Here is a 20639-nt window from a genome sequence, read left to right as displayed (position 1 = left end):
TTAGCGATGGGCTTGGCAGTGTGAGGTTAGTGGTTGGACTTGATGATCTTATAGATCTTTTCCAACTGTAATGATTCTATGAAAAAAGCATTTTCACTGGTGTATTCCCAGAAATACCATCTGCTCCTTTTCCAGCTATATAGCCAGACTGAGACATCAGGCTGCATCCAATGGCAATAGCTTTGTTATTAGTATATGAAGTGAGATGAAATTCCAAGTGCTGTGCAAAATTAGGCCTCTGCTTTCTCAGAATGGCCACTGCCTCTCAGCTGACCCCCTGGAGCCCCTGGTGCTCACCCATGTACCTCAGTGCCACATGTGCGTACTGGCAGTGACAATGCCTTTTCAGCTCGTAGGGGCTATGCAGGCATCAACATTTGCATCTGAGATACTCAAGTGACCCTGATAAAAAGCCTATAAGGAGCAGTGTAGCACAGGAGCATTTGCTACTGAGTGAAGGCGAGTCATGCTGTGCACTGCATGTGTAAGGTCTCTGTGGGAAACAGGAGGCATGACAATACAGTTAGAAGATGATGACATAACATTACTCACAAAGGGAAACAAATGCATGTTGCATGGGTGACTATAAGCATTGCATTTCTTTTCCCCAAGTACCTGACTTTGCATCCTTAACATGCTTGTATGTAATCTTTCTTCTTCACTGAAGATACACAAACAGCTGTAAAATATTGACGGGATAGCTGCCTCAAACTGTTACATATTAGGAGGAAAATAGCTCCCAAATGATTTGAGTTCATATCCTTTCCATGCATTAAATCATATTTAGGAAAGCAAATTTCCTTGCACATTAAAGGAGGCTGTTGCATGGGTGTCTGCTTTGCATGTGCAAAAAAAAAAATTACATACACAATGAGTACACATAAAATGGCTTTTGAGTACAATGTAAGTATTGCCTTCAGAATTTTGTGTCCCATTGAATAATTCATGTTATCCTCCGAGCAGAAGAAACCCAAAAGTGTCCAGTGAGGAACTAAATTAGCAAAAGTGAGGATTCGGAAAATACTGTCCTCTGTGTTGCAATAGCAACACTTCATTATTGGTTTATACAGAAAACAAACAAAATGGATAATTCGTAGCTCAGATAAGCCTTGGTTAATATAGCCTTAGAGGATGTGAGGGGAAATGAGAGCGTGCATTCCCCTGCCTAGATACCTCTCCCGACAGAGCAGGAGGGCTCTGCCACGCTAACTCTCGCTTTGCAAAGCGCAGATGCAGATTCAGCTCTATTAACGGCAATAAACTGGCTACCAGAGCAGACCACAGCATGGGGAGGAAGCAATAGCTACACTTGGGGAAGAGCTCTGAGAAATCATTCCAACACAGCCCAAGCAAGAAAGCAGAGACAAATTTTGAAAACCATCTGGGCAAGATATGGCCACGTTTCACGGCTCAGGCCAGGTAGTCCTGTTTAACTGACAGCAGGGGTTGGCTTTTTTATAACGTTCTGTCTTACAGAAGGCAGCAAGAAGCATTTGAGCTCCAAATTGAAGATCTAAATAAGTTTATTGAGCAATGAGAAAATTACACAGAAAAAAAATTTATAAGGTAATGTGTGGTGACTAATTATTGTAGCTTAGTGGAAACTTTTCCTGCGTTATGTCCACCTTCAAACTCTTGTTTGCTTCCTGACTCATACTGACTGAGACTTTTGTATAGGTCTTGGCCTTATTATCTTACAGTTTGTAGTATCTACTACTTGATGACTTGATGAGAAAATACAATTTTAAAAGCTTGATATTAATTTAAAACACACAAGGTTTTGCTCATTATTTCTGAGGTAGCCTATTCAACTACTAGTCAGCAGCTACAGCAAAGTATGCTGGCCCCGTTGATGAGGTAATCAATTATGTTGAAACAAAACAAACTAGTAACCAGAAAGAAAGGAAGCCTATGGTTTTATACAGAGCCAGAGAAAACACAGAGAAAGAGCATTTGGCAAATGACACAGGACAAAACATTTCATTTCCAGGTTCCAAGAAGATATATTTTAAATTCGTATTAAATATGATTTACAAAATCAATATTATTCTATGCTGGACAGCTTTACTCAGAGTGAATGAAGACAAACCAGGGCATGTATCCAAAGCTGTGGCTCTGCAGGCATGTGGCACTCTGGAATGGAGGTTTACATGCCAGCAACTGTAATTATCCCAACTAGCAATGATTTAGCATTCTGTGATGTCTAGAGTGTAAAAAACCCTGGCTATACCTTTATATCACAATCATCTGAAAATCAGGTTTAAATTCTGCCTTTAAAGAGACTGCAGCACAGCTTGCTGCTGTGTGTATGTTGGAGAATAAAAATGATTAATTCTGCCCATCAGTGAAGTTTTTGGTTATGAGTATCACAAGCCTTTGCTGTATGCAGCAGAAAAAAATGAAAATAATTTTTTATGCTTAGTTTCAAATCCTTATTCAAAACCATGTAACAGTGCTAATTACTAAACATTGGGAAGACTGAATAAAATACCATAAACTGCTGACTTAAAAAACCTCAACACAAAACAAGACACCTTAAATCTAAGTGCATTCACCACATCCTTTTTTAGTGCATGCTTTTACAATTCTGAGTTAGGAAAATATTTTCATGTTAAAACTAACAGCAGAAAGTAATTGGGAAAGAAACAAGTCAAAATGGAAATATATGTTATAATAAGAGCTCCCATGATGAGCTGAATGTCAGAAAAAAGGAGCAGAATGATCAATTCCTCACCACAAGAAAGACACACAAAGATTGGCTTGGGAAAAAAAAAAGGAAAAGATTGGCTTTTGGAATCACCACAGCGGGAGCCAGAGGAAGCTTTGCACCCAGAGACTTCATGTTGTCTGTTAAGCTAACAAAACTAGTCTGGAAGGAGAAAAAAAAGTAAGACTTCATCTTTTCATTCCCTTCCACTTCACTACTAATCTCCCTAGCTCTTGTCTTGATCCTAGGGTTTTTTTTTTTATGAGGATTTTTTTTCCCCCCTCCCCTCCCTTCCTTTCTTGCCTTTTTTTGATGGTAAGGTGGGGAGCAGCACGGGTGCCTTATGCCAGCTGTGTCCTAACAGGGATCCTGCCTTTCTCATTTGCATTGTCACATTCAGCAATTATAGAATATACCACAAAGGACCCAGAAGGGGCTGGTGCTAGAGGCAGCACTGCAACTCCATCATGGCCTTCCAAGTCTTGCAGAGCTGCATCTGGCATGGGCCAACCCAGGTGCCTGTCAGCCCATCCTGTTGGGCCAAGGGTATCAAAGGCCTCAGAAGTAGGGCAGCATATAGTGCCACAGGACAAGCTGGAATGAAAACATGGGAAGAACCTACCTAAGCCATCTGCTGCTCAGTTTGCCACAAGGGTGTAACTCAAAACTGTGTGACTACGGAGGAATGCCCAGGGGGGATCTCTGGACAGGGTGCTCCAGGATGTCTCACCAAGACTATGACGGCATGGCTACAGGGATGTCGGCAAAGCACAACAGTCGCTTTCTGTATCAAACCACAGACTAAACTAACCATGAGAATACAATACACACAACACAACAGGGATGTACCATTCTTGAATTTATATAAGGAAATTATTTCTCTGATGTTTTACACCATATTCTTCTTTCAGTTGCACTACAGCAGACCTGTCCTTTACAGCTTGGGCTTTTGAACAGTAACTGAGCAATCAGAACAGTAAATTTTGTGCTAATACCACATAAGCAACAATCAGCAATGACTTATCATACTGGGAGATTAAGTACAACTACCGGCTGTTTAGAAGCCATAAAGATACAGTGAGAGACATCTCACCACATATCTCAGTCCTGCACACTATCCACCCTGGATTTCACTCTAGGTGAAGGACTCCAACCATTGGGAAAGTATTACAAAGTTCACAGACCTGCATGAAGTGCAGCTAAAATATAGATTTGTCAGATATGATAAGCTAGAAGTAACTGCATTTTCTAGTGTTTGTGTTATCTCAAAAAAAGCATCTTGAATAATTACTTGCACAGTTAAAAGGAATAAAATCAGATATTCTTGGGCAAATTGGTTTGGCATTTCATTGAGCAATTTGCCTCATTTTATCTACTAATGGTACATCTAGAAATAAGAAAAATATTAATTTTAACCTTGAAATATGAACTCTACAAACTCATATTTCAGTGTATACACTGTAAGCCTAACAACAGGGAATACTTTAAAAAATAAAAATAAACTGCTAAACTTTCAATGCACTTTAAGGGTCAAAAAGCAATGGGAACAAATGCATTATTTAATCATAAAAAACCCACTCGATTCAGTGTGAGGCCGAAGAGGAAGCTCAGGCTCCCAGAGGCAAGTGAAGTGAGGACTGCTTTGAGGGATTGCTGCAAAAGGGGCTGGAGCTGAGGTTTCCCTCAGTCCTGCCTCTGCTTGGGAGAGGTGGGAAGGTCGAAGAGCTGGAAAAGACAAGCAGCTCTTATAGGAATGAGCTGCCATCTTCTCAAGAAGACGGAATTAGAGAGAAAAAATGGTGAGTAGCTTCTTGCTAGAAAAACTAGAGCCATTATTTAAAACTGAGAAGAAAAATGATTAAAAACAGGGAATACTTACACGTTGCTTCAATTCCACTAGCAGCTACATCTTTATTACACTCTGTGCTTCTCTTTCATGCTCACTAAGGGTTAAGCCCATTTCTTACCTGACTGATACAGGCTCTGCTCTTATTATCTTGACTCAAAGCTAACAGTAACTTTTAAAAACTGCTCACAATAATCATCAGCTCTCATATGCTTACCCTGAGGTAGTTGAGGGTGAAGTTTGTCAGACCCATTCGAGTGATGTTTTTGGACAGCTGCTCCAGCACCTGAGGGTCTTGTGCCTGAACAACAGAGGAAAAAAAGAATTCTCACTTTGTTTTTGTCTATTTGGTTTTGCTCTATGTGCTTGGTGGAGTGCAGGAAAGATTCTCTTAAAAGAGATGTTACTCCAATGGAAAAATTACTCTTTGGTGTAATAAGCCACAGTTCTGATTGCATAGGAAAATGTAAAATGTTATGAGATAGTAGAATGAAGCCTGCTCCCAATATCTTTCTTCTATTCCTGCCCATTCAAAAGATAGACCTAAGAGGTCCATTTATACACAGGGGTACAGGTGGGCAGGACCCCATCAAAAGAACTTCTTGAGGGATCACAGCACAGTTGAGCCTTCCATTTGTTGGCTGGGAGTTCAGGAAATTAGGCAGATAAAGGAAGGACTAAATAACGTATCAGTTCTTAGGTAAGAAACTGAAGCAGAGAGAACTCATCAAGGCATCTTCAGCAGCGCTGATCACATAAATGGTATTAAGCAGGGGCTGGAGAACCCTTCTGGTCTAAGTTATTTTCCCAGAATTAAACAGGAAAAATACAAGTACAGTCCTTCTCTGACCCTAGCCAGGAGCTTTACCTATGAGACCAGCCTCCTCTGTAAAACGAGATCAATCTCATTACTAAAATTAATACCTGCTGGTTGCAGGCTAACCTGCTTCCACTCTCTTTGAATTGCAGCAGCCTCCTAAATACATAATGTAGCTCATGGCTATCCTCCTTGTCTTTTAATGGGATACTGTTGAAGAGTTCAGAAGATCATCCCTCTAAAATAAAAGATAACCCTGGGACAGAAATAGTGGGGTAGATTTTCAAAGGCATTTTCTTCAGGCCTGTAATGGCTTTTTAAAAAAACACCAAGTTTCTTCAGTTATTTAAAAATCCTCACTAAGAATATATCTTTATGGACATCTAAGTAACTCCATGTCAAAATACAGGCACATATCTGGACACCTGTTCTTATCCACCATAAAACCACATTCCTCAATTAATTTTGTATATGGAGCACTACTAGTCAGAATGCTTCTACAGTGCAGAACTGAAAGTGGCAATAAGACTCTGTCCTTTGTTTCTCTGTAATGATTTACCCCATAATATTTTGACTTCAACTTGTAGAATATTTAATATCTTAATGTTGTACTGTGTGTTTTCATTCAGTTACAAAAGAAAAGGCTTGAAATGTGAAAAAAAATCTGGACTAAGATTCTAAAGGTTTCTTAGTTAATATATAGTAATTATTTTCTGTCTCATGCAAGATTAACATTAGTTGGCTTCATTAAAGGACTAAATATAATTTGTACCTACATTGACGAAAATTCTTTGACTTTAGAGTAGTTCATTTCAATAAGAATTGATTTTGGGCCCAAGTCATACAAACCACCAAATGGGATTAAAAGGAAAACTATGTGCTAAACTAAAATGAAAACAGAGCAGGAGCAACAACAATAGAGCATTTGGAAACAAGTGATGAAAGAACTTATAAATGCATGTAGTTGCAGGCAAAACAAAATATTTATAGTTAATTGCCTTGAGTGTGAAATTTGCTGGAGTTCTTCGTAAACCTAATCTCATCTCTTAGCATTAGGTCAAGTGAAAAAAGGATTACTTACATGCATGGCTAGAATGCTGCGTGGGACTAATTCTCTGTACTGTCTAATAGTAAAGTGCCACGTTTTTATTCTCATAAGATCATCAAAAGTAAACTCCAAGATAAGACGTCCTTCTGTGCATACCTAGAATACATAAAATGCATGCAATAAATGCCCAGGAATTTTGTTTGCCATGGTATTGTATCATTGATTAAACAACATTCTAAAGTATCAGAGCAGTACACTATTGTTCATCTCTGCTAGATTGTTATTTATTCACTCGGGGAGAAAAAAAACAAATGTGGGAAAATGACTTCATAGGCCTTACTGTGGAGACAGTAACATAATACTGTAGATTTTATAGCACTTTACAAACACAGAATATTGTGTGTGCTAAGTCTTGCTTATTGTATCACTTCTGTTTCCCTCGCAGTTCACTACTGCTAATTAATCAGTGAACCTCGCAGTGGAGGTGGCTGTGGTGCAACTGCATGCACTTGATGTCAAGTTCCTGAACCAGTCATTCTCAACTTGTTTTACATTGCCCTTTCCTTACAATAGCTTGGCATATGAACCTTCCTTTCGTATACAGTTGGAGTACACAGCGCTCTGAAAGCCTGTGGCCAAATCTGACTCATTTTTTTTTTCCTTCTTATCTTTTCCAAGTGTTCTTGACTTTTCCAGGCATTTCATCCCAATTTTAATTTTCTTTCATTTCTTGTCTACTGTCATTAATTTCCACTTCCAAAGAATGACAGACAGGGTGTCTGCAATTGGGCTGGATGAGCTGTCTTGCCACAGCAGGTTTGAAAGCCAGGGGAGCAAAGGTGAGGCTGCAGTCATGGACAATGGGGCTGCTTCCACAGAAAGTGGCTTATGCAGCTTGGAGAGGGGTCTTCTCTAAGAAAGGAGAGAAAATAAGGAATGAATGGAGCAAAGGGTACTACCTGGAAATGAAAAATAAAGTCAATTACTGGAGACCTTTAAACAACTGTCCACAACTTTATGTGGAAAAAATGTGTGCCTATGGTCTTCTTTAAGGTACAGAATATACACTTGGCACCGTGAGTATCATGGAGTATTTTAAATGATGCCCAGTCTGAAAATTAACAACATCTATCACTGATGGGTTTTTTAAAATCAGATGTTTAGACTTATAGCTCCTGTTCAAAGTAAACTTGCAAGTGCAGAATACAGAGATGTTTTAGAAATAGGGTGCAATGGCTTCCAAAAGAAAAGATTTCTGCAAATTAAATTTTAATACAAGTGGTTTTTGATTGAACAACTAGCTATTCTACATTCTGTTGAGACTGTTGAGCCTTTTTACAAGCCCCAACTCAGACTTGGTTAGCTCCCACTTGGGCAATGTGTGGCTTTTCTGGTTAGCAGTTCACTTAACATCCTCATAGTTTTTCTTCCTGGTTGTTTCTGCAAAAACATGTAGGTAATTTTAACAGACATACTATATAAATTACCGTAGCCCTATGAAGGAGAATCTTGCAATAGGTTCTCATCTGTCCTTTTCAACACATCTTAGTGATGCCTTCAAGTTTGTAAAGTGACTTATTTTGTCATTTGACTCTCAGTTTGATTTTCACATGACTTATATTATGATGAGAGTTTACACGGGGGTACACATACATAAGGATTCATACAAGAAGAAAAAAATACTTCATATTAATGCTACTGTGTTGAGAGCAAAAATCCTGATTACCAACCAGTTACAATGAAAATATTTCAGATTAAAAATATTTTTTAATAATAATACCTGTGGCTTCTCAAATGTTTCCTCTCTTAAACTCAAAACTCCATAGCTCTTAACAGATCTATTTTATGCACTGGCATTAGGAAATTTTAATAGAAAAACTTAAACACATTCCTCATATCACAGTGGTAAAAATTTATACATCTTATAAAGGGATTTAATGTCCTTACATAGAGTAGAATTTTATGCATTGCTTTTAATCAATAAAATTGGCTCAGTTCTTATTGTAAATGGGCCTCTTTTTTTTTTTCCTTTTTTTTTTTTTTTAAAGCTGTCTTTTACATAGAATCCAAAAAATCAAACGGGTCTCCAATTAAGAAAACATTTTCTGTTGTGCTGAATTCATGTTACCGTACTGTGAGCTCTGACATTTTGTTTCTGTGGTAACCAAAATCAGCTGATTAGTTGGCATGGCAACAGAAAAGATGTAATCCCAGCAGACACACTCTAATCAATGCCCCCAGCACAGATGGTCTCCGGAGGATCAACAAGAAAGAGGCTGGCAGGCATTCAGTATATCACGTGGTTGCTCTAGACTAGGCCAGGAAAAAACTAAAAAAGAACATTTCTCAAACTAACCAATAGCTTTTTAACCCCTTCACTGCACTTATTAATTGTAGGAATTTCAACTGCTTGCACCTATGAAAACCAACTTTTGTTCCTGTGCATGACCGATTGGAGTTTTGCTTGCTTAACACTGGGCATCTTTTAGAAGTCTTCCCTTCTTACTAACTTCCATTTCTAAAACATGAGGTTTTTCTTGAAAAGCAACCTAAAGCTTATGCAAATCTGGGAAATGCCTGAGATTGTTTGTAAGGATTAAAATTACTGAGTTTCAAGGGCTTCACCTATAAAATGCAGCTGTTGGCCCCATGGTTAGGGGCAGGAAGACAATGATTTGACCAAGGAGTGCTCACAGCTCCAGGGGCGAAGGCAAAGCTTGCCTCTGCTAGTCTACTCAGACATGTAAACGTCCCTAGCTGAAGAAAAACAGTTTACCTACACATAAATTTGGAGTGTTGGTAGACTCAGTGAAAACAGAGACTTATGAGGACTCCTAAATCCTTCCTTTATGTGGAGAAAAAAAAATGAAGCATCTGCCACGTAAACAAACATGACAGTCAGGGCTTCAGTTTCTTCTTTCACCACATATAATTCCTTGAACTGTATTGAATTCTTTACAATATTTATTTACACCTCAATAAAACACTTTTTAAGCATGTGACACTTTGCAAGGACCCCTTGCCCTCTGAAGACAAGTTGGACTACTCATATTCTTACTGTTGGGCATGTTCTAGCCATGTTTGTTAGAATAAAAATGGCAATGCCATTTAATATATTTGTCCAGTGTTGCAGTATGCAGTGAGTTGCTCTAACTAGGAAAATGTTGAAATGAGTAAAACGCAGCTGTGGATTCCTGATTCAATACATGATGAGAGCTGTTTCAGCCCATTATATTAGAAGTTAGTGAATTTTCAGCTTAGAAAATGTTTGTGAAACTGAAACAGCTATTAACAAATACAGTTAGTTTGTATTTTTGCTTTAAAATAAACCCCGTTGTGGTAGTTTCACTGGAAGAAATTCAGATATGATCTAAGGAGCTATACAGTCCATTGGAGTGGTGCTTGTTATGAGAGATCTGCTTTGTTCTACTCAGGATACTGTGAGAGTAGCAGTTTACCTCCGAGTGCAAGATCTGAGCTCTCGGTTTCTCTACTAGAAGGTATACACACAGAGCCAACGTTTGGCTCTAACTTATTGCTGAGAGAGTATTGTATTACTTTCTCCCTTATTACATCAACTACTGCATTCTTTCCCAAATTTGTTGCAACACAGTCATATTTTAAACACACAGCCATTAAAATCATCTGATTTTTCTCCTAGAATCCAAATCACATCCTCACCTCAACTCTTCTACTGAGATACAGAGGTTTATATTGGAATCTGCATCAGAAACATCAGGGCTGAAGTAGGCCATGCATTGCAGCTGTGGGAGAATCTCAACAGGATGTGCTGGGGAGGCAACAGTGGCCTCCTTCCCACGAGGCATGCTCCCAGCCCCATCCCTGCTTCGGCTGGCTTTGGCTTACTGGATACTAGCCTCCTTGCCAAATCAACGATGCTGTAACATGCCACCATGATAAAACCAACTAACTGAATTGAGAAATCGTGTTGTATTTGCCACCCTTTGTGTGCAGTGGTGTGGCAAAGACCTGCTACACAGGAATACTCGGTCTCTTTGCATCTCTCCCTCTCTCTCTTTGTGACTATGGAAGTCACAGGCTGGGGTGGGAGATCTGGAATGGCGACTCCATTAAACACACACCTCCCAGCTCATCAGTGCTCTTCATACCAGTGGCTTCCTCCCCCTCTTCTCCCTATGATTCCAAGGGCTGTGAAGATGGCAGCAAGACTCTGTGACAGGATGTGACTCACACACAGGCTAAAACACTGTAAGTCAAGTGGGCTCTGTCAGTAGGGATGCTGTCAGTAGCCTGTGCCTCTAAAACTTCCACAGCCCTACAGGCCATGAGCAATTGGGATGGGTTATCTCTGCTGCCCCTTCTCCTTTTGTGCTTTTCTCCATGCAAAGGCTAAAATTCATAGAGATGAACAGGTAAAAGGTGGAAAAATCATCGTTTCATCTTAATTTATCAAAGGAGATATTTCCGTTTTGAAGATGAGTTTACTGATCTTTTTAATGTAAGAAATTTTTTGGTTTAATTTGTATCTTCCACCTTTATGGTACCGTTTTTTACAAATATATGGCACTCAGTTTAATTACAGGACTAGAAGCGGGCAGTGTATTAAGATTATTCAGTGTCAATTACAAATATTGAATATTCAGTAAATGCCTGATCCAGAGCATGTTTAAATCAATTGACTCCTTCGATTGACTTCACTGCCCTTTAGACCGGCATGTTACTGTATTAAATCACTGTCTTCCTAGAGATTTATAGTCCTTGGACTGGGTAAGCATCAAATGTAATGCATACCACTCCAGTTGGTAGGTACCAGCAATGTGCAATCTCATTGTTGCTTTAAAACCAAGCCCTGAGAAAAGGAGATGGGCAGGATGACTTTAATTCACATACAACTGATGGTTCTGGCAACCTGGCATTATGCGCTTCTCTTGTAATCTTTCTGGGAGAATTGCACAGGATGTCCACAGAATTTTGAATATAGAAAATAGTAATTAAATGTCTTCAAGAGTTTTCAGTATAAGAAATAATCTCAGTCTACCAGAAAAATTCAACAGCCAATATTTTTCACCCTTATTCACACTGAAAAAAAAAATTAAAGGAAAGAAGAACAAAATAAAAAACCAACAACATGCTTTTATTGAGTCTTCCCTGTTACCTTGGTAAACATGGGTTTTCCATGCTGAGTGACCATGGTGCATTGATCACAGTCCACTGTGATGGATGAGTTGTGGTATGACTCTTTTGAGTGCTTGAGAATGTAATACAGGTCTGTTACACCTCCTTCAAAGACAGTGCTAAAATAACGAGGAATGAGGGTCCTTCCAATTGCTGTGAGGAAAATACAAAGCAGAATTCAGCAAATGCTCTAGGTTATAAAATCTCAAACCATTTGCTAACAGAACATGAATAATTTTAAGTGCAATGAAATCAAACTTTCATTTAACGAATATAATACATGTTCTCTGCTGTAGAAACAACGTTGCGTCCGCTTCCATTGAAATCATTGGCTTCCTCCATTCAGAGGGAGAGGGCTCATCTTATTTAATCTTTTTACATTGATGGTGAGTTTGAGTTACTCTTGAAACCATCTGCGAGGTTTTTTGTCCCAGAGTAATTAATATACAGAAAGCCACATGGTGTCAATTATGACTGAAAGTTGGATATTACTCATAAATGTATAAATACAAGTGGTAAGCATTTACAGAAATATACTCGTACCCTCAAAAAGGCAAGGCACATTTTTAGAGGGGAGCTGTGTACACATACATGTTTGTCTGTGTGTGGGCACATGTGTATTTATATATACCCACCCACACATACACACACACATGCACACACACTCTTGATTGAATAGGAAGGCTACTGGTGGGAAGTCAGTCCTGGGGATTGAAGAAGGACCTGAGAATGCAATATGATATATGTTACACAATATATATGACTTTCTGAGATCTCTCTTTAGACAGGAAATATTATGTCACAGGATAGAAAGTCTGATCAGACGTCTGAGCTACCTCACATGCATCACTTAAACCCCGAACTATGGACTCAACGCACCCAACTGTGAAATACTTACTCAGACATAACTCTCACTGAAGTCACACCTCTCCCTTCAATAGCAGTTTCAGGTAAATAAGACAAGGTGTAATTCCAAATACGTAATGGTAATAGTGAGCTTCTGAGTGTACTTCAGATGCATGAACTAACAGAAGCACTGACATCAAAGGCAATTATCTCATATGCAACTGATGCGTTTCCATCTCCTTTTTTACAGATAAATTTGGATGCAACCGCAAGCCCAGTATGACAGAATACTTCAGTTTATAATAGACCGATACTTCCATACCGAATGACTCATTGCTTTGCATTAATAAGTCCACAGTATCTCTGAGTGGTGGATACATAAAAATGCCTCCATTTTACAGAGGGAAAAACCAAGCAATCTAAACTGTGTTTTAGAGGAATGAGATAGAAAAGCCACCACCACCAGGCAAGATGAGAGTTTATTAGTTCCTAACTCTTATTTGTCTATTAGGACTGTGTGGTGACTCATGCCTCCCTCATTTGCTGCATACTTTTGAGAGTAATTTCTAAAAAAAAATTATTTTCATAGGAATTTTGCCAGCATACGAACAAAAGGCTCCTGACCCTAAAAATGTATTTGCAAGTGGGTGTTGTAAATTAAAAAGTATGGCGTTTTCACAGTAGTTCTGTGAAAAATGCTTCTGCTCTATGCATTACAACATGGACTATTGCATGTGCAGTCATAACGCACATTATATAACAAAAATACATACAAATATAGAAAATTGTGAAAGCTTTTGCTGTTAATATTAGGTATTAATGTGATTTAATGTACAGAAAAATACCACACTCTCTGGAAGTGGCTGACAATTCAAAGAACTCGTTCAACGACTATTCTATGACTCTGGCTCCTAAAAAAACCCACCCACTCACCATGCATATATTAATTTTCTACAGTCTTTTAATTTAATTTAGAAAAACTGAAGTCCAGTGCATCAGCACTCAACTCAGGGTTTAACTCGACTTTCTCCATGTTGGTATGGTATATAGTAAAATGCAAAATTTACCCATCAAGTTAATTTCTTGCTCCCCTAAGGCTAATTAGTGCAAATTAAATTTCCTGCTAATCATCCTAAGCAGTGAATGTGTGATATGAAAACCCAGCATTCCTACTGATTGTGATAAACCTCTATTCATGTAACTTCTGTACTGCATACACATCGTGAAACTATTTTAACTGTAGTTTATCGACCATTCCCAAAGTAGCATGGTCATATGGTGTTGCTTTTTGCCGTGAATTCACAGCTATAGCACAATAAAGAAGGATAGAAATATATTAAATACTTTATTCTTATAACTTTTTCTACTAAGCACTATCTATGTTTGGCACAGGGATATGCTACTGTGAACAACAAAGTGAGGGACTGAAATGATGAAGAGGAGTAGAAGTGCACACAAGGATACATACACCCCATGGAACCTGACTTTCAATGACAGATGCATATGCAGACCTTGCCTGTTTGTATATTCAAAAATAGCTAGAGCAAATGTCCAGCATAAATGATTACAGCTAGTATTCAGCTCCAGAAGAAACATTAATGGAAACCTGTACTAGCAGAGCAGACCTGCCCTCAGCTCACTGTGTTGCCTTGCCAGGTTCAAGGTTTTGATTCTCTTCCTGAAGCACTCAATGGCTTTAAAAAAATCATTTACTTTCTAGGATAAACACAAAACTCTACAGTGGTAACAAAGCTTATTTATGCAGGAGATGGTATTTCCAAGAACAACAAAAGGCTGTGGAACAGCTCTTATAAAGCCTAGGGATCATCACAAACTTTGTGAATTTTAAGTGCAAAGGACCTTTCCCGGATTTTTTTTCCTCATTCTCCTTACTTATGAGACCCAGCTATCTAGTCTCAGTCTCCTTGCTCTTCTCCACTCTCTCCAGAATACCAATTTAACCCTTGTAATCAGTGCCCTCCTACCCAGCCAGGCTGCCCCAAGTCCTCGTCCTAGGCTCCCTGCCTCAACAGTCTACATCCTACTTCTGGTTCTTGATTTTGCGTTCCCCTCCACCCTCACCCCCTGCTCGTGATTCTCTCTCTGCTCTTTTCCCCACTCTGCCTCTTCCTAACAGCATATTCTTTTTCCAAATGAACTCTATCTCTCCTTCCTTCTTCTTCTCATCCAGTCAGAGACTACATAAGAGGATTTCTTCCCTCTGTGCCCCCCACCCAGCCAAACATCTCCCCATTTCCTGTGTTTTTCTCATTGACTTCCAACTCCCCTTTAATCCATCATCCTCCCATCATCTCCCAGCTAATATTTTTCTCCCTTCACTCACATCAATGTCTTCTTGCCCTGATTTTTTCCCTTCTTATCTTTTCCTCCTCTTCTTTCCTCCACATTCAGGCAAAGTTACTTCCTTCCTGGGGCCACCTGGATCCCAAATGCATCCACTGTGAGTGCAGGAGATGGAAGAGCTTCCTGCTCTTGCATGCAGCATTGGCTGAGCCTTCTCTGTGGACACTGCAGTGGAAATGTCTATGATTCCACAGAGCCCTGAGCTGCAACTTGTCTATTTACTCTTGGTAGTTGGCATACGGATGGCCCTACTGGGCTCCTACAAGGAGCCTTACTATGTTCCTCGGAAATGTTAGCTGTCAAACTCCAGTAAAGACTGCACTGAGTATTTAAGAATAGGCTTTTTTTTTTAACTTCCCAAGATTTATAAATGTGGTAAATTCAGATTGCCACAAAGAGGATGAAAGGGAGACCTCTGGTGCAAAGGTGAGCAACCCTACTCCAGATTCTTGGGCATTTAGAAAACAAAGTTGACAAAGACTTTTGAAACATGAACAAAACGGTATTTTTCCATTTTGAGGGAAAGAAGAAATAAAAAATGAACTAGCTAAAGGTAGAAACTATTTCAGCTTCATTGGGTCAACTTTGGCAAATTACAAATAAGTAGAAAGAAGGCCTTCTAATGGAACTTATCAAGTGGTATTCATAGTAGTTTCTGTATCACCTGCCTGCAAGAATACCTTCGAATAGCCATGACTGCAGATGCTGAGCCCAATACTAAGGCTCAGAAAAGCATATATAGGTTCACACCTGTATTTGTACAAATACTAACAGGCTCTTACAGTCACATGACCCAGAAAAGACCTTTTAATAGCGTGAAATGTGACACCCTGCGTTGTAAGATACTAGATATACTAGAAGGAAAACTCACCTGCCTCTCAGCATTTTGGCATTAATTCCAGATCACTGGAATACTGCTTTAAATTATCATTTTGTCCCAGGCAGCATCTTGCATCCCTAGCAGAGTATCTGAGGATATGCAATTTCCCATGAGAGGCAGGCACTGCCACTTAACGTTTGCTTCATTTGTGTTAGCAAATCCCCAGATAGCAAAGCAAACTGACAAAGATCAGCTGGATTTAGCAACAGGTAATAGTTATATGAAAATGTCTGTAAAAAAGACACATCTGAAATGGCTACTCTGCACAAAATATAGTGCTGTCATCTGCTGGAATGACGTACTTTACTTGGTTCAGTGATGTAATGGCTTGGCTCCACGTGATTTTGTATACCTTTCTGGTGGATCAGAGACCTAAATACGATCTTGCAACTGAAGTAGATTTGTGACACCACCCCAAATACGAGTCTAGAAATCAATTAATTAAATCCATGAACATAAGCAAGAAGTATTATAGGTCAGTAACAGTTATACTATATACAATTTCTTAAGGATCATTCTTGGGGAACTCTAAAGCAAAGAATGAAACCATTTTACATATTAAATGGCCCAAAGCTTGACTCCCAGTGAGGAACACATTTCCTGCTCCCACTTCTTGGCTCCCACTTAACCTACTCTTAAATACTTCTTGGCCACTTCTTGGCTCCCACTTCTTGCTGCAATCATGCAGCAATAATAATTAGGTGCTCTTCTGTCATCCTGATCCTAGCAATTGTTATTTTCTTGCTGTCTTTTTATTTATTTCATATTTTAAACACATTTGCTTGAGTGTAAAATTCTTGTTTCTTTCAGGAATATGCTTAAGTTTAAAATTCTTTTTTTTTCCATTCCAAATTCAACTACAAAATCTGATGATCTCTGGATGGGAATGGCCACAACTTCTGGATTGTTGCAAGCTTCAGACTAGCTATGGACAGAAAGACAGCTAAAAAACCAGTTTGTAATAGGATTGTGGTACCACCACACACCATGTGGTGGTGATGGCACTGTTGGTTTGGGATTTTTTCCAAGGAAGATTTGAATAAAATAGGGAGTAAACACATTTTTCTAGTTCACAAGAAACTGATATTATTTATGGGCTAGGAATAGAAGAACACTTCCTCCCTTTGTGTCCCAAAGATAGGCTGTCAAAATCTTGGTGCCTTCTCCATAGAAAGAAGGTTCACGGCCTCTTTGAAGAAGCAGGGCTTCATAGCAAACGCCTCCTTGCTCACTGAACCGCTCATGTGCTGACTTTACAGAAGGAGCTCTCAGGGGCAGAGACCTGGATTTAGCATATACATACACACCATGTCAGATAACTGCCAAGTTGGTATAGAAGAGAAACAATGGAAGCGTTAATCAGTGAAATAAAACTATTGGTTTTATTGCTTCCAGGCTGGTTTTTGCAGCTCTCAATCCTGTCAAGTCCTATGTCTTCAATTAGAGCTAGGATATAAAATAAGGTATGAAACAGACACAAATAAAAACATAAAATATAAAAAGCCTTTAAAACCTCTACAGAATCAGCAACATAAGGAAGATGCAACCCTCTGCCCACAGCTTAATGCAGCTCTGTCTGGAAGCTCTGGTGCAGCCTGCAGCTAATTATCTCATCAACATGCAATAGATGGGCTTGAGGAACAGCACTGGTTCAGGCTGTGGGGTTTGTTTAGCTCCTAAACCAAAATGTTGAGCTGTCCTGTAAAGCTCTAGGCAGACCATCAAAGTCTCTTCAGAGATTACCACAGTTGGATCTCAGTAATTAAATGGAGATGATAAGACTAACTCTCCCTCAGTCAGATGTAAGGGCTAGGGAAGCCAGGAGACTTCTTCCCATTGATTGCAAATAAGCTTTCTCAAGCACCACAAAAGAAAGCCTGAGCCTTCTGTTAATTGTTAATTGACATCTCTGGGCATGGCTAATTGACATCTCTACGGGCCAGAGCCTGGCATGTTTACATTTGTTTTTGTAACTGAAATAAACAAATCAGTACACATAAAGCAAAACTTTGTGAAGCTACGTAGTGATGTCATTGCTGTTATTCAGCCTACACTTCTATTTGCCCAAATTTGTCACCATGAAAGAGCATGTTAGGTGTCCTCCCTCCCAGACACAGTCCATATGGCTGAGACATGGAGGGAGGGATATCTCCATGAAGCTGGAAAACAGTGAAGCGCCACTTTTCAGTGCTGAGACCTGCTCTCTGGAAGAGCTGCAAGGCAGGCTGCTTGTGGGAACATCTTCCCACCTTTAAAAGACCTTTTCTGGTGAGTGGATCCAAACCCAAACAATCTATCAGTTCCCAGGAAAAGCTACTGTCAGATTTGATAGTATGGCACGAAAGGCAGTGAAAAGACAGTCTAATAGTCCAAATTCTAACTCAGAGACGTGTGGGCCATGTTGATTAAACCACCCACATGTATCCAACGCAGAATCTGGTACACACAGACCTGTCCTTTTTTTTTCTTCTTATCTAGTGAGTAAGATTAAGCTCCTATAATTTAGACTGCACATAGAATAAAAGTTATAATGTATGATTAATTTCCACTTATAGGAAATTTGAGTTATTTATACAAATGAAATATTAAGTAAAACTATTTTATTTATTACTGTAATAGGTAAAAACCTATTACAATAATACTAATAATATACTACAGTATACCAGTACACTATTAACAGTATTACACTAGTTATAAACTACATTGTCTTTAAAAATTCATAAACATCTATATAATCTACAGACGTTATAGGTTTTAAACTCCATGAGGTTCAGAAGACAGCGGAAGTACTACCTTCACATTGCTAATAAAGCACAGCTTTTTGAAGAGTAATATTAGCAATAGAATATTATCTTAATCGTTAACATTCTACTTAATGGAAATCTAAGTTTTCCAACCATTTTGCCTTTGTTCCAAATTTCCCAATAATAGAAATGCGAAGTGGGATGAGTAGCATGGATTTAGCACTCTGACTAAGTGACTTGAATCTTTCCCATATCCAGAACCTAATGTTTTGGGGGTGTTTTTGTTTTGATCCGTAATACTAGTCATGGTATCTGCAATATCTTATTTATTTTATGCCAATATCAATGCCTACAGTTAAAAGCTACAACCCAAGACACTAAAGCTTATACAATTGTAATGTCTAGATTTCCCTCGCCAGTTCCTTCCTGTGTATCCTGTGTAATTCAATCACTATGTAAGGTTTGACTCCCTAAGTATTTTCTAACATTTTACCCTGTTGAGGATTTGTCTATATAATTTTAATTCCATTGACAGTGTATTTCCTTTTCTCAAAAGCCTGTAACCAGCACTTCAATCCTCTAAAACATACTTGAGTCAAGAACACATAACAGAAACTTCATGATAATAAGACCTCAGCTTAACTCCTCACACCTTATGACCCTTATTCTCATAGACACATAATCTGCAACTCAGTCTTAATCTATCAGCTCTTTGAATAGAGAAAATATTTGATTACAATTTGTTTTGGTAAAAACAATAAAAAAAATACAAAAAGCTCTATATGTCTCAGTACAATGCTAAACTGCATCAGCACAGTTTTTCATTTAGGCTTAGCCAGCCTAGCTATTGCAATAAAATTTCCTCCCTTCTAACCCTTAGCTTATTATACTAGCAGCACAGTACCAATTTTTAACTAATTGCTCGCTACGATATTCAGTCTTCCGATCTCCAGCATTTCAGCCTCAGGCTAAGACAGTGTGGGCAGGGGATGTGGAGAGCAAGCAGCAGAGTCTAAGATCCCTTTCACATGATGGCAGCTGGACTTGGAGGGCACATCTGAGGACCATCTGGTCCAACCCCTCACTCAGAGCAGGGCCACCTGTAGTGGGTTGCCTAAGACCATGTCACTTGACATACCTTAGTTGAGCAAGCTTCAGTTTACACTGTAAAACTTCTACATCTTATAAATCAAACCATCATTCACTAGCAAAGGTCTATACACAAACATTTGAGGAAAGAGAATATATTTGCATTAAAAAATCTGCACTCTGTGAATAAAGACAGAACAAATGGTTTGCCTGGTTGCAGTATACAGCCACTTGCACTTCTGTCTGTGCTAATCATTCTCTTTTAAGAAAAAAATATTTGTTAACTTTGTACAACAACTGCAAAGAAGAAAGTTTTAAAGGCAAGCCAAAGAGGTTATTCACAGCTGTATGACAAAACACTGTCAAAACATAACAAACCATGACCAAACTCAAGCAGAAAATGACAAAATGTAAGATCATAAAAATGATGGAAATTGTGCAGGACAGGCATTTTAGATGAACAAATGCAATCTGTACCAGTATAAAGGACCAACATAGCACAGAAAATGATACCCAGAAAAGTCATCTCAAGAAATAAAGGCAAAAACATAAAATTCAAATGACAGGTCACCAAAAGAAACAGACAAAAAAACCCAGGCAAACCATCCAGCTGTATTAAATCAAGCACACCCCTGACCCCTGACTTCATCTGACCCAGCAGAATACTAAACATGGCATAAACCAACGGAATTATGTAAAAGCACAGCCAAAATGACATTAAGATAAAGTGATATTGGCTATACCCTCAAATATTGCCACAATTATTTTATGCAAGTTATCTAAGCTGGTCTGTGGCAGAACATAGATGGAGGGCTCAAAACTGAAGCTTAGTGCAGAAAACAGATATCTGCCTTCCTGTGTTGTGTTCATACTGGTGATGGGTTAACTGACCAACTCATACACTTCACAGCAATTGACTTGATTCATCTCTTGCTGATCCAAATAGTTTCATAAAAATTAAGCAAGTCACTGGAGCCACACCAATGACCACCTGCAAAGAATTTGTCAACTATGTTGGTGATCTTCACCCCCTAAAGAGTGTATAAATATCCAAGCTATCACTACCAAAGCATGTAGGAAGATCTGTTGTGCTATATTTTCTGGTGCAAAGCTGTTCTGAAGACACATGTCTACAAACATA

At 38.9% G+C, this 20639-nt stretch overlaps 1 protein-coding gene across 13 annotated transcripts in view; it reads right to left on the bottom strand.

The window, feature by feature from the left end:
• The window catches only part of LDB2 (LIM domain binding 2), a 216322-nt gene that overhangs the window by 42490 nt on the left and 153193 nt on the right, over nt 1-20639 (bottom strand). For all 13 annotated transcript variants that reach the window (XM_061992165.1, XM_061992161.1, XM_061992163.1 and 10 more), the window contains 3 exons: nt 11556-11728; nt 6452-6574; nt 4771-4854 (listed from right to left, as the gene is read on the bottom strand). In XM_061992165.1, the coding sequence (XP_061848149.1) occupies nt 4771-4854; nt 6452-6574; nt 11556-11728 (380 nt within the window). The remainder of the gene's footprint in view (nt 1-4770; nt 4855-6451; nt 6575-11555; nt 11729-20639) is intronic.

The sequence above is a fragment of the Colius striatus genome, chromosome 3 (genome assembly GCF_028858725.1).
Source record: "Colius striatus isolate bColStr4 chromosome 3, bColStr4.1.hap1, whole genome shotgun sequence".
NCBI classification, from domain to species: domain Eukaryota; kingdom Metazoa; phylum Chordata; class Aves; order Coliiformes; family Coliidae; genus Colius; species Colius striatus.
This window is presented reverse-complemented; position numbering and strand designations above follow the sequence as displayed.